This window comes from Capricornis sumatraensis, chromosome 15 (assembly GCF_032405125.1).
Source record: "Capricornis sumatraensis isolate serow.1 chromosome 15, serow.2, whole genome shotgun sequence".
Lineage (NCBI taxonomy): Eukaryota > Metazoa > Chordata > Mammalia > Artiodactyla > Bovidae > Capricornis > Capricornis sumatraensis.
This window is the reverse complement of record NC_091083.1, coordinates 82534642-82550232: the sequence shown is the minus strand read 5'-3', so window position 1 is coordinate 82550232 and position 15591 is coordinate 82534642. Positions and strand designations below refer to the sequence as shown.

General features: G+C 52.0%; 1 protein-coding gene across 1 annotated transcript in view; it reads left to right on the top strand.

Moving 5' to 3' along the window:
• Positions 1-15591, top strand: part of NFATC2 (nuclear factor of activated T cells 2) — a 98132-nt gene that overhangs the window by 76545 nt on the left and 5996 nt on the right. The window contains exon 6 of the mRNA XM_068986840.1: positions 4957-5097. Coding sequence (XP_068842941.1) covers positions 4957-5097 — 141 coding nt within the window. The remainder of the gene's footprint in view (positions 1-4956; positions 5098-15591) is intronic.

The window sequence follows — 15591 nt, the reverse complement described above, 5'->3', positions numbered from 1 at the left end:
CTGCCTGGCCACTTTCCCACTGAGTCTTCCCCATTTTACTAAAAAGGAGTCCCTCTGGGTGGGGGAATCCCACAATCTGGGGTCAAGTTCTGCCAGCCTGCCTTCTGTAGCTGTGAGCTCCCAGGCATGGAGCTCCTCCTCCGGGAGGCTTAACGCCCTCAGCTCCATAATGGGAATCGTTCCTGCTCTGTGGTCTCATGAAGTTCAGCCATAAAAATAAACAGAACTGACGCTCACGGAGCTCTGACGAGGTACCACACACTTCCCGTGCGCCAGCTCATTTAATCTGCAAACAGCCCTCTGAGGTCAGCACTGTGTGATGCGTTCCCATTTTGTAGATGAGAAAACAGAGGCACGGAGAGGTGAAATGACTCGCCCAAGGTTCCCCAAGCTAATCTTAGTGATATCAGCGAGCTGGGCTTCAGACTCAGGTAGTCACCTGTCGGCATCCTTCCTTTGACCCGTGACCATGAATTGCCTCATTATGTATGTGCTTTATAATGTAAAGAAAAATGTATGAGAAGTCTCTGGGATCCAAGGCCCTCTCTACGGCCGCTGTAACCATTTGCAGTTGTTAACAGAACCCACCTACCCTGCGTACCTGACCTCCCTGGCCAGCCTCTCCTCTCCCTGCGGTTCTCCGGCATTCTTGGCCAGGCAGCCCCGTGACAGAGAATGGCAGACAGATAGACAGCAGTGTCCCCTGTCCAGGCTGGCCTGGGGTGAATTTCTTTCACTTAGTCTTTTCTGCCGCTGCTCGACTCCCCATCAGCCACTGTTGCTAGTGAAAGTAAACACCCAGACGGGCTAAACCAACAGCGCCCTGTTGATTCAGAGCTCGTAAAACCCAGGAGCCCCAAGCCCCTTTATGACGTGCCAGAATCCAGGGGCAGGAGGAAAGCCTGGGGAAATCTCCCGGCTTCGAGGGCCACTGCGATGCTTCAGCAGGAGCAGAGGGGCTGGCCTCTGCCCACAGGTGAGACGCGGGCCGTGGGCTTAGCTTTAAGCTGATGACCCGCGGCGGCTTGCTTAGGCCACTCTAGGGCTTGGTGGCTTGGAGGGCTGGCCCCACTAATGGTTGAAGAGCCCAGCGGGACTTGGTGGGGGCCGTCGGGGGTGGTGCTGCAGGCCTGGGAGGCCCATTGGGCTTGCGGGGAGCCCTGCCTCCGTGACAGTGTCACCCCAATGAGTAGCCTTCAGAGAGGGAGAAGGAAGTGGACCCCGGGAGCGCACTTTTGGTTGCTGTTTGCCTCTCAATTCCTCTTTCAGAGGCTAATTGGATTTGTTTGCTTTGCCTCTGGGCTCTCTGAGGGTGCAGGGGCTCCCCTGGAGGAGGTCCCCTGGTCCTCAGGTGGCGTTTTAAATGTGGGGCTTGGTTCTCAAGCAGAGTGTGTGCAACAAGTCACCTGGAAAGATTGTAAAAATGCAAATGTCCAGCCTCCTCCAAGAGCCGCTGGGGCCCAGGGTTAGGGGTGTGGCCTGGGTGGCTGCATTTTTATTAAGCACCTCCCCCAACCAGGTAACCTGGGAACCCCACTTTGAAAAATGCTGGGACTCAGGGCCAAGACACCTGGGTTAGGGGTCGGGATCCAGCAGGAACAGCGCCGATGAGCGCGGTACTGTGTGTAAACACGCGGACACAGTTCGCAGGTATCGGTTGACACAGGACAGCCGCTCGAGGAACTGCGGCGCATCGTGTTGTTTGCTTTACCGACAGGGATTTATTAAATCAAATATGTTTCTGTGAATTCTCCCATTTAACCCTCAAACAACCTGTGCGATGGGTCTGCTGATGGCCCCGTTTTTCCGATTTGGCAAAGTGAGGTTTCGAGCCGGGAAGCCCCCTGAAGGGTCACCTCGTGGGGACTTGAGCTGAGACCAGGGACGGTCCCACGCGGCAGCCTCACCCGGGCAGGGGCTGCCCCTCCATGGAGCCGAGTTCTGAGCATGTCTGTCTGTCTCTAGAATGGTAGTACTAGGGCTGGAAGATCATGTTTGTTTCGACCCCCCAGGTGATGCTTATGTGTAGCCAGGGTTAAGCAGTACTCCTTCCCCTCGACAGCTCATAAGAGTCAGCTGGGTTCCTCGGTAAGCTGCAGAGTCTTAACAAGGTTCAGTAGGTCTGGGGTGGGGCCCAAGGTTCTACGTCTCTAATATCACCCGCCACCCCCCACCCCGTCCCTGGGATGCAGCCTACACTTTGAGTTGCAAGACCACAGTTTAGATAAAAGCTTACAGGAAGCGAGACTGGACTCTTGTCTTAACATTTTCATTAGAAAAGATGGTTTTCGTTCGGGTAAGGAGAAGCAGAGGTCTCCTTGGTGGCTCAGACGGTAGAGAATCTGCCCGCAATGCGGGAGACCTGAGTTCGACCCCTGGGTTGGGAAGATCCCCGTGGAGAAGGGAACGGCTCCTGCTCCAGTATTCCGGCCTGGAGAATCCCATGGACAGAGGAGCCTGGTGGGCTACAGTCCACGGGGTTGCGAAGAGTCTGACACGACTGAGGACTAAGCATCAAGGAGAAGGGGTGGGAGATGAAGATTTGGTCAAGGGAGGACCAGCTGGCTGCCTGAACCCGTGAGGCTTTGGAGGGAGAAGCAGTGAGGCTGCTTCGGGAAATAGCCGAGCTGTGTCTGCAGCAGTGCTGGGTGATTCACAGAGCAGCTGGCCGGGCCAGCCTCCCGCCCGGCGCTGAGAGCTCGTGGCCACGTCCAGTCCCCGGCCTGGCTGGACTCGAGCCCTTGGCCAGCTCGCCCAGGAGTGGTGACTCAGGCGTTCCACCTGCAGAATGGGCGGCATGGGTCTTGTGGCCTTCCCACCCATCCATCCCTGGGACCAGAAGCCCCTCCTCGCCCCCGAAACATATCCAAGGCAGATCCGAGAAGCCGGGACCTGCTCTTCTAGGTGGTGTGACTGCTGTTTTCACTGCTAATAAATCTCCATTGATGGCAGCTCAATTAGGAAGTCACACAGAACTCCTCTATTGAAAGAAAGGATTAATAACCCAGCCCATGTGGGAGAAATTAGCAGCTCCTGCCAAGAGGCCTTTTTAATACGTGCCCATAACTGGGAGCCCCTTAGAACCACGCTGGCTGGCTGGGCCCTGGGAACAGAGAGCCTGGGCTGAGCCTGGGATGGGGAGATACTGGCCGGGAGGTCACGGAGAGTCGCTGGGCTGTGTTTTCGACGTACAGTGTCTGGGAGTGTCTTGTCCACAGCAGACTCCTTAAAGGTTGCCACGTGCATGGTTGCCTCTGAAGGCATGGGGTTTCAACATGGCTCCAGGGCAGAAGAGACAGGGTGCTGGACCTGGAGGCCCAGGCCGGCCGGGAGGGCAGGGTTAGGCCCGCGCCTCGGGCCTCACGCGGCTGCGTCCCTGGCTCCTGGAGGGGGCGGTCTGCCGGCCCCTGGCACAGAGAGGGCTGGCCCTCTGCCCAGTCCTCGGGCTCTGGGAGGGATGCCAGAAGCTCAGGCTGACTCACCCAGGGGGCGGGCCGGGCTCTGCGGCCCACGCTGCCAAGGCGAAGCCCAAGGGATGGTCCCTCGTGTCGGCCGGACCCATTTCCCACCCTGCCCAGGGCAGGCATCTGGAGAGGGTCTTCACTCTTTCCTGCAGCCCGTCCTCCAGAAGAACTGGCTGGACGGAGGGGCTAAAGGAGGGGGCTCTGGAGCTGGACAGGCCAGCTCTTAAGGGCTCAGGTCAAATCTCAGCATCACCATAGCTGACTTCTAGGGTTCCGTTTTCTCCCTGAAGGCATGTAATTTCATTATACTTCTTTCCTTAGAAGGTTACGGTGAGCATTCAAGTATATCATTGTAGTTAAACAGTCAGCCTGTCCCATTCCTCACTGCAGATACAGATGAGGATATCGAGATATTGAGATAAATATGTGTCAAGATATATTGAGATACATCTGTATCCATACCTGTCTCCATCCATCCATCCCTGTATCCTTCTCCAGCACTCCCTGCGAAGTCCTGGGCCCTGGGCCCAGCCCTGGGCTCACAGCATGCACAAAGCAATGCTCCTCTCTTCTGGGCTTACATTCTTGCGGGGAAGAGATGAAATGCAGGGGAACCAAGAATGCTACAGGTAGCGTTTCTGAAGGCGGAAAGCTCTCTGGGGATGAACTGAGCAGGATGGAGCAGGATAAAGAGGAGAGGTGGGGGGCACCGCCAGACAGATGGACAGGTGGTCCTGCTGTGTTAGCTGTGAGGGGCAGGGTGCGAGGGTGGGGCAAGGAAGCCTCTCTGAGGGGGTGACATCTGTGTAGAGACCTGGAAGAAGTGAGGAAGGCAGCCGCGCAGGCAAGCAGGAAGGAGCCTTCCAGAGAGGAGGGCTTGAAAGTGCAAGCATTCAAAGATGGCAGTGTGCTGTGTGTTTCAGAGATGGTGAGAACATTCTAGAAGTGTGACTGAAGGGGAGTGAGCGAGAGGGAGTGCTAGAAAATGTGGTCAGAGATGTGATGGGAGCGAATTATGTTCAGACTGGCGAATGAGTTCAGAGGCCAAGGCGTCTACACTCTCAGGAATTAGGTCCTCAAGTTTGCGTGCGTGAGCCCTTTGTGTGTGGCCGCCATCACGTGCAGGAGAAGAGCGTGCCCTCTAGCAAAGGAAACCTCTTACAAAAAGGTTGATATGCGCATCCTTTTATTTTTTAAAAAAAAAAAAATCAAATTCTTATTCTCCTCTCCTTCCTAAAAGGAGAACAGGCATCGGTCTCTTGAGTCATGAAAATGAAACTTGTTGTTAGGAGAAAATTAGCCCCAAAGACTTCGGGCATGTTGACAAGAACATAACATTTGCAGAGTCACTGGTTGCCAGGGCTGAGGGTTCCGCATTTGCAGTGACAAGTGACAGAGGGGGGCAGAGTGCATTGTGCCCCGTGAAATCTCGGGACGGTTCCGAGTGGGCGTCTTCCGTCATCATAGCGACGTCTTTTTCTCTCGCCCGCAGCCCAGCGGTCCGCCCACGAGCTGCCCATGGTGGAACGGCAGGACATCGACAGCTGCCTGGTGTACGGCGGCCAGCAGATGATTCTCACGGGACAGAACTTCACGGCCGAGTCCAAAGTCGTGTTCACCGAGAAGACCACAGGTCAGAGCGCCTTCCGAGCGCCATACGGAAGTGACCATCCTTTTCTTCTTAATTTGGGGGGTTAGATCCCACTGTGTAGCATTTTCCTTACTCGGAGAAGTTTCCTTGTCTCCAGGGACCTTGATACCGACATGGCCCACTGTTGCATGAATGTCCTATGGTGTATTTTAACTCATCCTGGCTTGTTTGGTTGGATGAGAAGGCTTTTCCCACCCCCAACTCTTCTTTTTAAATTATTTTTTACACATAAGGAGACACCTTTTTTTTTTCCTTTCAGATTTTAGACTGTTATCAAACAGGGAATAGTAAGAGCACAATGATTAATCGTACATGCTTGATATCCTAAGTCCAGGCCCTGGATATCCTGGGTTCGCATCCCGCCTTTGCTACTTGATTGCTCTGTGATCTTAGACAAATTACCTGACTTTTCTGTGCCTCTGTTTCTTTGTGAATAGAATGATTATAACAAGAGTTATTACCCCATAGGGTTGTCACGTGGGTTAAACGAGTTAATACGTGTCAGGTAATTATGACAACACCAGGTATATTGTAAGTCAATAAACATGGGCAGCTTATATTTTTATTGTAACTAATACTGCGGTTTGTCTGGTTATACTTGTAGGACTAATTAATTAGTTTTCCTACACATGAAACTCCACGTGTATCTTTTTTGTTTATGTTGGGTTTATTCCCATGTGGGATTTTGGGTAGTCATTTTGAGAGCTTTAAATACGTATTGCTTTGTAGAATTCAAATTACCTTCCAGAAACTTACAAATTGGAAACTTCCACCAGTACTGGGCCAGTAGTGGTTTCAACCCGTCCCAGAAATGCCCTGTTTTCTAATTTAAAAGATTGTGCTGAATTCGTACTTGACTTTTGCACGCCTTTGCTACGAGAGGTTTAGCGGCATGCGCCTCCTTTCTCAATACGGGCTGTCTGTGAAGTGTTCACCACCTCTGCTGCTGCTGCTGCTAAGTCGCTTCAGTCGTGTCCGACTCTGTGCAACCCCATAGACAGCAGCCCACCAGGCTCCGCCATCCCTGGGGTTCTCCAGGCAAGAACACTGGAGTGGGTGAGGACGTGTTAAAAAGACCATGGTCTGAAGTAGGAAGAATATCAGGTTATATAATTTGCTTAGTTACGAGTGCTAGGCTGAGCTTTTTTTTTTTTTTCTTTCCTATGGACATGATTTCAGGTCAGATCAAAGGCAAGCTGATGTCTGTCTGTTGGCTGCCCTGAGGATGGCCCACAGGCAGGCTGTCCACTGTGGGGGTTTTGCATGAGGGCGCCTCCTCTGGGCGCCACCGTTCGCGCGGGGTCATCGTGGGTCTGAGCGTCACTGAAAGGGGGGCTGCTTCCCACGTTCACACAGAACCTGCTCTTGGGATGGGCTGGCCTCATGTCCAGGGTGTGAGAACGGCTTCCTCACATCTTGGAAGCACGGCAGAAGGCAGATGATTTGAAAGAGGCTTGCCGACGCCGTTGCAATAGAAAACTGATGTGAAATAGGGCGCACAGTCAGGCCCTGCGGGTGTGAGGGGCTGTGATGGTGTCGTGAGGAGGAGCGCGGACGTGTAGGTGGGTGTGCTGGTCTGTCCTGTGGTGGCCAGTCCTTTATTTAACCGTCCTCCTTTACTGGGCGTGAGGCTGCTTCCAACTTTGTGCTGTTCTAAGTGACTCCGTGACGCGTCTCCCGTTTGTGCCTTTGATCAGCTAGGTGAGGGCTCACGTGCTCCAGCTGGATGGCTTGTGTTCAAAGCCCAGTCCTCCTCCTTCCTAGCTGGGGGACCTTGGGCAAGCTACTTAGCCTCTCTGGGCAGCAGTTTCCTTCTCTGTATAACGAGGATGGTGACAGTCATACCTTAGAGGATGGTCATGAGATGAAGAGTTCGTAAATGCTCGGTTCACTTGTCCCTCAGAGTCTGCAATGGATTGGTGCCAGGATCCTGAAAGATACCAGACTTGGAGAGTGTACAAGTCCTTTGTGTACATAGGTAGAACCTATGTACATCCTCTCATGTACTTTAACTCACTCTAGATTATTGAGAAGACTGAATACTAGGAAAATGCTAAGTTAATAGTTGGCAGTGAGTGGCATGTTCAAGTTTTGCTTTTTGGAACTTTCTTAAACTTTTTCTTTTTGTTTTGAATATTTTTGTCTGTGGTTGGTTGAATCCATGGATGTGGATCCTGCGGATACAGAGGGCCAACTGTTTATAGTAAGTGCTCAGTATGTATTAGCTCATGCTGTTTGTTACTGTTATTTCCTAAGGTTGAGGCTGACATGTGGTGTCTTGGGTTTAAAGGCATTGCACATCTTGACACATTTTGGAGAAGGCTTTATTTTTCAGGCAGTGAAACAGTGTACAGTATTCTCAATGGCAAGAAGTTACTGGGCTCTCATGAGACAGAGAGCAGACCTGTGTGACTGGAGTAGAGGCTGGTTATCACCAGGAAGTGTTTTGATGAGCAGAGCTCAGAGAGATCTCCTGATGCCAGGTAGAGACACAGCCTTGACTTCGTCTGTACATGAGTAAGGTATGAGGACCGTGGTGAGTTCTCAAGCAGGAAAGTGCATGAAATGTAGACAGCCAAGTTAGCAATAGCCTCCTCAGCTGGGATGGGTCTCTAGGACCAGGAAATCATCCCGCTGGTCTTGTGCTGACTTCCACAAGAAGTGTGTGGCTTCAGGGCACCTTATTGGCAGAGCGGAAAATACTGAGAATACATAGACGTCTTGTTCTCCATGTCCAGGTGAGCAGTCTCCTTGGGGGGCTGCTGGAAGTATGGAGGGATGGCTTGCAGACCAGGTGCTACCAAGTTCCTTGTGGAGCTAGGAGCCAGACAGCTTTCAACTGTCCTGGGGGCGCATGTGCCTGCGAGGCTACTCAAGGGCCTCAGATAGGTATTTGCTGGATGGAAGGATGGAAGGCAGGCAGGCATTTACTCTGCAGCTTTCCTTCTCTTGGTTTCAGAAAAAATTTGTTTACCGCTTGAAAGGAGAAAAACCCAGAGTCTCTTTCAACTTTGAAAAGCTGCATGTTAATAAGAGGAATGATGAAGCTTCCTCTCTGTGGGTGTGCCTTGTCTCATCTAACAGACAGGCAGGTGGCTAAGCCTGGAGAAGTTGGGGAACTCGCCTGCAGATAATATCCAGTGTCATCTTGTTATTCAACTTCCCTGGACTTCCGTTTTTAGTCAATGAGTTAATAGTTTTCCCTCCCAGAGTTAAACGCATCAGCAAGCAGTGGGCACTCAGTGCGTCAGGAGTGTTCCTTGTTATTTTTATGGTCTCTCCAGCATTTTCCTTGTTCAGGCCATAGGTCACTTATTGGACACATCCTGCCCCAGGCATAGGCCTCATGGGCACACTTTGGGAGGCTTGTCAGCTGCAGTGGTTACCAGCGTAGCTGTGAGGTTAGACGGCCTGAGTTCGAATCTGTGACCTGCATTTGGTGGCTTTGCCATCCTGGGTAAGTCATTTCACCTCTCTAAGCATTTCCTCTTTTGTAAAATACAGATGATTTACTTCAGTTGAGAGATGGGAAAGTTAAATGAGAGGATTCAGATTACGCCCTTTGCATGGAGCTTGGCATTTTAGGCTCTAATATTAGCATCTTGCATAGATGCTTGTTAAATATTAGTGGCTGTTATTATATTTAGACTGTGGAAGGACAAGGCTGAGTATGAGTTTATCTCATGGAACCAGGAGACACTGAAAAACAAGGATGCGTAATAATAAACTAGGTGCAGGCCTTATTCTGAGCCCTTGATAGGTGTTAACATTAACAATCTAATTCCTCGTGACAGCTGTAGGAGATAGCTACTATTCTTTTCTTTTTTTTTTTCCCTTTTTTGCTGAGAAACCGAGCACAGAGAGGTTAGATAGCTGAGTAAAGATCACACAGCTGGTGAATGGCGGTGCTGGGTTGGCCCCCAGGAAGCCTGATCATTAGCTATTCTACTCTGAAAAAGGTCAGAACCAGGTGAGTCTGCTTGAAGGTCCTTTAGCTGCTCTGAGCCGCTGACTTGAACCGTTTTGTGGTGAGACAGCCTCTTGAAGTCTGCAGTGGGTCACAAGCCTCCTGAGGGCAGGAGGGTCCTTTACGACTGTCCCATGTCTGATCAAAAAGACTCCGGGGTGGATGCGGTCCCTGGACCGATGCCAGCAGACAGGCTGGGGTGTGCGAGGTGGCCCCAGTCCCTGAGGAGTAGAGGGCTTCCCTGGCGGGATGTCTGGCCCCCAGAGGCTCTGACAGGTGGAGGGGGGATGCCCTTGTATTCGCAGGGAGCCGGTCCTGCTCTTTTGACCCCAAGCACTTGCCGCCCAGCCTGGGACCGCCTTCTGCAGGGGGAATCCCTGTTGCTCAACTTCTTTTTTCCAAAACGGCTCCCCGTTCCCATCTCCATGGACAGTTTGGCCGGCCGGGCCGCTGCGGGGTGGGGCGGAGTGGAACAGTTGAAGTTTTCCAAGGAAGGGGAACCCCAGCTGGTTCTCACATTAAGGAAAGGTGACAGCCTCCTGGGCTAATCTTAGCCCCCACGTTGGGTCATCGGCACCACCAGCTCCAGCGTGCTTTTTATAGCTGTCGACTGAAATGGAATTGGCAGTTTCCACTCCAGCAGGATGACAAATTGGAGGATGGTGGAAAAACAGTAGGAGAAGGGGAGCGTGGTGTTTCTTAAGTTAGAAAAGCTCGGTGTTTTGGAAAGTGGCATCTTATTTATAGCAGCAGTAATAATAATGATTATTATATTGTTTTTATTACTATTTTTAATGATTTGCAGGACTTCTAGGGGCCCGCGCGAGCTGGCCCTGGCCCATCTCTCTAATTTCGGCCCTTTGGACTTTCCCCCTTGCTCCTGGGGCCTTAGCTATCTTGTCTTCACTCTGTCCTCAGACACCCCGCTCTCTTTTCATCAGAGGAGCTTTGCTTTTGCTGTTTCCTGATGGGTTGCATCCTCCCATTTCTACAAAGCTCAACTCAGAGGTGACGTCCTTAAGGGGCCTCTCCTTGACCATCTGCTCCGAAGGTGCTCGACCTCCTTGCCCTGCCTTTTCTGAAGTTCTTAGCTCTATGAGAATCACCTTTTTTAAAAAACCATTTATTTATTAATATTTTGGCTGCACCAGGTCGTGTAAGATCTTTAACCTTTGATGTGGCATCTGAGATCCTTATTTACAGCATGTGGGATCTAGTTCCCCAACCAGGGATTGAACTCTTCATTAGGAGTGCAGGGTCTTAGCCCCCGGACCACCAGGGAAGTCCTATCTACTGAAGAGATCTTGTCTATTTTTTTTTTTTGCTCATTTATTATCTAGTCTCACAAATAGAGTTTCTTGAGGGCTGGAACGTGGTGTTTGCTGCTGTGTCTGCAGCATTTGGAACAACCTTGGCACTTAGTAGGTGCTTGTGGTGGTGGTTTAGTTGCTAAGCAGGTATTTAGGCATATTGCTGAGTAAATGTATTTAATCGTCACACCAGCCTGGAGAGGCAGACACGATTACTCCCATCTTAAAGAGCCTCTCACTGAGGCTCACAGAGGTCAAGCCATGGGCCCCCAGGTCAGCTCCCAGCTGGTGACAGAGCCAGAATCCTGGGGAACATTTATCATCAACCCTAGAGAGATCTCTCACAAGAGGACAAAGAGGAACCCCACAGAATGATCCAGAGTTTTCCTATCGACCACTTTCAGTAATTGTTGAAAAGCCTTTCTATATTCTCTGAAATTTAAGAAATGTGTAACCTCCGCAGGCAAAGTTCACCCTGGGAAGTCCAGGCTGTTCCTGACTTCAGCTGGTAACCCTGGCCCCCGGCCACCCAGGCCTCAGGCGGAGTCGGGGGTCCCAGCAAAACATTGCAAAACAGGAAAAAATCTAAGGACACAAAAATAAAAGTGATGTGGCGGCGGAAACGGGGTTGCCATGGCTCCGAGCGACTCGCCGGGCCTGGGTGGGATCCAATGTTTTGGAAGGTTCCTCCACATGACACAGGGTTTTGGAATTTTTCAGCTGGTAAATCTTTCTTAATTCAGGCCCCCCCTCCCCCTGGCTCCAGCCAAGTAGCTCCCTGGCCCTCTGTGTCCCGCGGGGGCGTTGGTTGGAAATGTGCCTGTGTCGGATTACTCAGCTTTGAAACTTAAATTGTTTGAAGAGAACTTGTGTTTTGTTTTGCTGGATGGTTTCTTGGACCAGTCTGATGGCAGAGGCTCCTATCACCTGTTGAGAGGGCAAATTGATTTTTTAGAAAGAAGGCGTGGGTGGTGGAATTGGAATTCCCTCTTTCCCACTGAGTCATCACATCCTAATGTGAGTCATTTTATGACTTGGAGGTTCCCAAAGGTTGTATTTTGAGCTTTGTTTAATAAATATAAATGCATATGCTTAAAATAAAAATTTTTTGCTAAATTAAGTACTTTTCCATGGATTCGTCCCCTGGAAACATTGGAACTCACTTAGAGAAGACACCTCCTCTTCCCACCTGTTTTTCCCCATGGGTTTGGCTTCACCCCATCTGGTGTCTTCTGAAACAATTGACTTGGTCTGGGATTCTCTCTGCCTTGGACTTGCCTCTGGGAAAGGTCAGCCTTTAAGCTGGGCTCGACCATGACTAAGGCTTTGTAGACCTTTGCCCTTGGTGACTCATGTCCACGGTGTCACAGGTCCCTTGGGCTGGAGCCCACCACTTAAACACAGCTGGCTGGGGCTTTGAGCGTTCCCCCAGTGACAGAAGTCAGATTGCAGCTCAGGAGCCCACCCCCACCCCCGGAGAGAGAGAAAATGGTCTTTTCAGAGGGCTGTTTGTCCAAACTCCAGTCCTCTTGTGTGCAAGAACAGACTTTGAAGGATCTTGCTATTTCAGTATCTTAAAAAGAGGACATGAGTTTTCTGATTAACATGGGCCCTGGTGTTTTCACCATCAGAAATTGTTCTTGGCGCCAACAGACTTTCTGTAATTTGCAATCAGCATGCTGGAATTTCCACCCCCGTCAAGAAAATCATACCTTTTATTAACGAACTGTCTGACACCCTCTTGCGTTATTTTTTTTTTCCTACAGTTTTGGTTGCATACTTTTTAAACAGAGTGGTACGTGTTTAAGGGTAAGCAGGCTGAATTTTGGATCATCTGGCAGATTTAGCTTGAAGCCTGGATAGACCTCATCTTTTGTGCTTTGGGACTTGATTTCCCCATCTGTAAAAGGGGGGTTGGTGGTATTTGGGCCTTAAAAGGAGATGGAGGATCTGAAAGTGCTGGGCCATGGTAGATGCCCAGAAGATGTCAGCTGACTGTCCATGTGTCCCCTGGGAGCTCGGTTTACTTACCGGAGTGAGTAAGGCCCAGGTTGGTTTCTTGTCTGGGAGAAGGGTCCGGTCCTGGCACAGGTGAGCCTTTCCCCTCCTCTCGGCTCCCAGCCATCAGACCCCGCTGTCATGCCCGAAGCGATGGAGGGACACTGAGGAATGCCCCGCCCCCTACCCCCATCTTACAGCTGGGAAGCCCGCTCACCGCGGGAGCTGGGCAGACTTTCTTGAGTTGACAGCACACGTCAGAGGAAGGCTGGGCCCCACACCCCCGCTTCCTGGTTCTCTGAGTGACTGTGGCGGCCGGTGGAAGACACGTAGGGATGACAGCCCCTCGCTGAGAAGAGGTGCCCCTGGGCTGGGATGAAAGCTGAGCTGAAATCTGGCCTCTATGCAGACAGCGTGCTGATGCTCTTCTGGCCTCGACCTCCACACACTCAGCCCCCAGGATTTCCGTGGCTGCTCCCTAGATATTTATTAAAAACCTAGTGTGCACAGGTTCTGTGCCAGCCCCTGGGGTCATATGACCAAGGAGGTCCCTGCCCTCAGGGCATGGCTAGTTTCAGACTTGCCTACAAGCAGGTCACTCTGAGATGGGATGAGTGCTGTGAGGACAGGGGAACCAGTCCTAGGAGCAAGACCAAAGGGTCTGGAGGTTAAGAGGAAAGTACAGGATGCTAACTTGAATCCAGATTTCCTAGTGTGAGTGTGTCCCCCACAGCGGCACAGAGCTTGGGACACACGGTAGTTTAAAAAGTGTCCCTTGTTTTCTGAGATTCGCGTCTAACTCGACGGGTCCGTATTTTTGTTTCCCACGTCTGGCAACCGTGGACTGTGTAGTCAGGGAGGGCTTCCCTGAGGAGGTGCCTCTGCACGGAGCCCTGAAGGCAGGAAAGAGGGAGCCACATGGGTGGTCGGAAGAGTGTCCAGGCAAGAGGACCTGCCCCGGGCCAGGCCCTCAGCGTGGGGCTGAGCCTGGGGTGTTTGGGGAACTGAAAGCAGACCCAGGCGGCTGGTGCAGGGTGAAGGCGAGTTCGACACCAGTCAAGCCTGGAGAGGTCGCGGACGGAGTGGGGGCGGGGGGGGGGGGGGGGCGGCGAGTGCCGGCGGGGGCGGTCAGGTCAGGCTGGGCCGTGTGGACGTGGCGAGAAGTTTGCATTTCCTTCCAGAAGCGAGTAGCTGTTGGAGGCTTTTAAGCAGGGAGATGTCATGATCGAATTTACATTTTTAAGATTGCTTTGGCAATCTGCAGGGAGAATGAGCTCGGGGTGGGGGCGGTGGGGTGACTGGGCAGGCGCTCCAGTTGTGCAGATGGGGACACAGGGGGCGGGGTAAGCCTGCCGAGGAAGTGGGGAGGCGGAAGGAAAGAGGGGAGGTGTGGGAATCAGGCTCTTCCTCCCCAGCTCTCAGGAGACCCATCGAGGGTAGTGGCACCATTTCTGTCGTTAGTCCACTCCGTCGTGGCTGGCTCTGCGAGCCCGTGGACTGTAGCCCTCCCAGGCTCCTCTCTCCATGGGATTTCTCAGCAAGAATACCGGAGTGTGTTGCCATTTCCTTCTCCAGGGGATCTTCCCGACCCAGGGATCGAACTTGCGTCTTCTGCGTTGGCAAGCAGATCTTTACCACTGAGCCACCTGAGAAGCCCAGAGGTACCATTCTGGGTGGATGAAATCCTAAGGGGCCATTCCTGACCCCCCACAACCCCGCATCTGCCCGGCTCATTAAGCCCATGCATCCAGGGAGCGTGAGTTTTTCTGCTAGTTAAGCAATCGTAAAGAGCAGACCCAAATGACTTCAGCCATCTTCCTGGAGAAGGGAGCTAATTTTAAACAGCAGAGCCAGGCCTGGGAAGCGTCACACGCGGGCTCCTAACCCAAACTGACACTTTGATTTCCTCCTGGTTCGCCTGGAGCCCAGTGGCACGCTCATGGGCCCCAGTGAGGACGGGCTTGCTTCCCTTCTTCTGAGCGCGTGCTCCTTTCTGCGGGGGGTGGTGACGTGAGCCCACCGCTGACACGAGGCTGACTGCGGAGACTCCAGCTCAGACCTGATGCCGCCCTGCTTGCTGCTTCCGGGTGCGCTCCTCCATCAGGGGGTTCAAGAGCTGCCTGCAAGAGCTCCACAGGACCATCCACCCACTGGCCACGGGCCCCCGTGTTCTCCTGGTGGCAGAGCCGCCAAGTTAGAGCAAAGGCTGGGATATTTCTTGAGCTGTGTGCTTCCCACCCCATTGTTTCTCTTACAGAGTCTTGCTGAGGCTTCTGTAGACCCAACCTCTTTGCCCGAAGGAGCTGGCTCTTGTAGCTTCTGAGTAAAGACTTGGAAGAGCCTATTTTGTGCTGGCTGCCAGCCCCTGTTAATTTAGGACAGGGGAAGTTTGCCCGAACATCTGCTCGAGAGACCGAAGTCCTTTATTTCATCTCAGCCCAGAGCAGTAGAAGCAGCCTGGGTCTTCTCGAGCCTCTTCTGTTCTGGGCAGGTTTTCTGAGTCCCAGACCTAGGGTAGTAACCCGGAGGTGGATTACCTAAAATTATCTAGAACTCGGGCTGAGTGGCTCGTGTTGAGTTTGATTCCTTGTCTGTACCTGTGATAACAGGCTCCTTCCTTCAGTCAGTTCCCTCAAAGGACTCTTCACAGACAGGCGGTGATTTCGCTTCGTGGGGTCTCTTTGCAGAGCGGCCAGTAGCCGGCCCTTTCCTGAGCTCTGGCGATGGGCTGAGCGCTGGGGAGTCCTGAGGTCACTTTGTGCATTTAATCCACCTGTGCTTGCTGAGCATCTGTTAAGTTCCAGACACGTCGTCCCGGGAAAAAGCAGAGAACAAGTCGGCGGTGTGGCCTCGCTCTCTGGGAGCATGTCCCCGCCCTCCATTCAGGCAGCCAGGCCAAATGTCTAAAACTGCCTTTGGGGCCTTAAAAAAAATGGAAATAATGGTGAAAAGACCCATATTTGAAAGGAAAGAAAACTCAGGCACCGTGCCACCTGTTGGAATTATTTTTTTCAAGAGCAAAATCTTCGTTTTTAGATGAAATTTCATCTTGAAATGGCAGCAGCTAGTTAAAAAGCCACTAAGCCATTCTGTAGGCCAGTTGGCTTAAAAAAAAAAAAAGAGAGCTGTGGTAAACTGCACCCTGGGCTTCCCGGGTGGCTCAGACCATAAGGAATCTGCCTGCAGTGCGGGAGAAACATG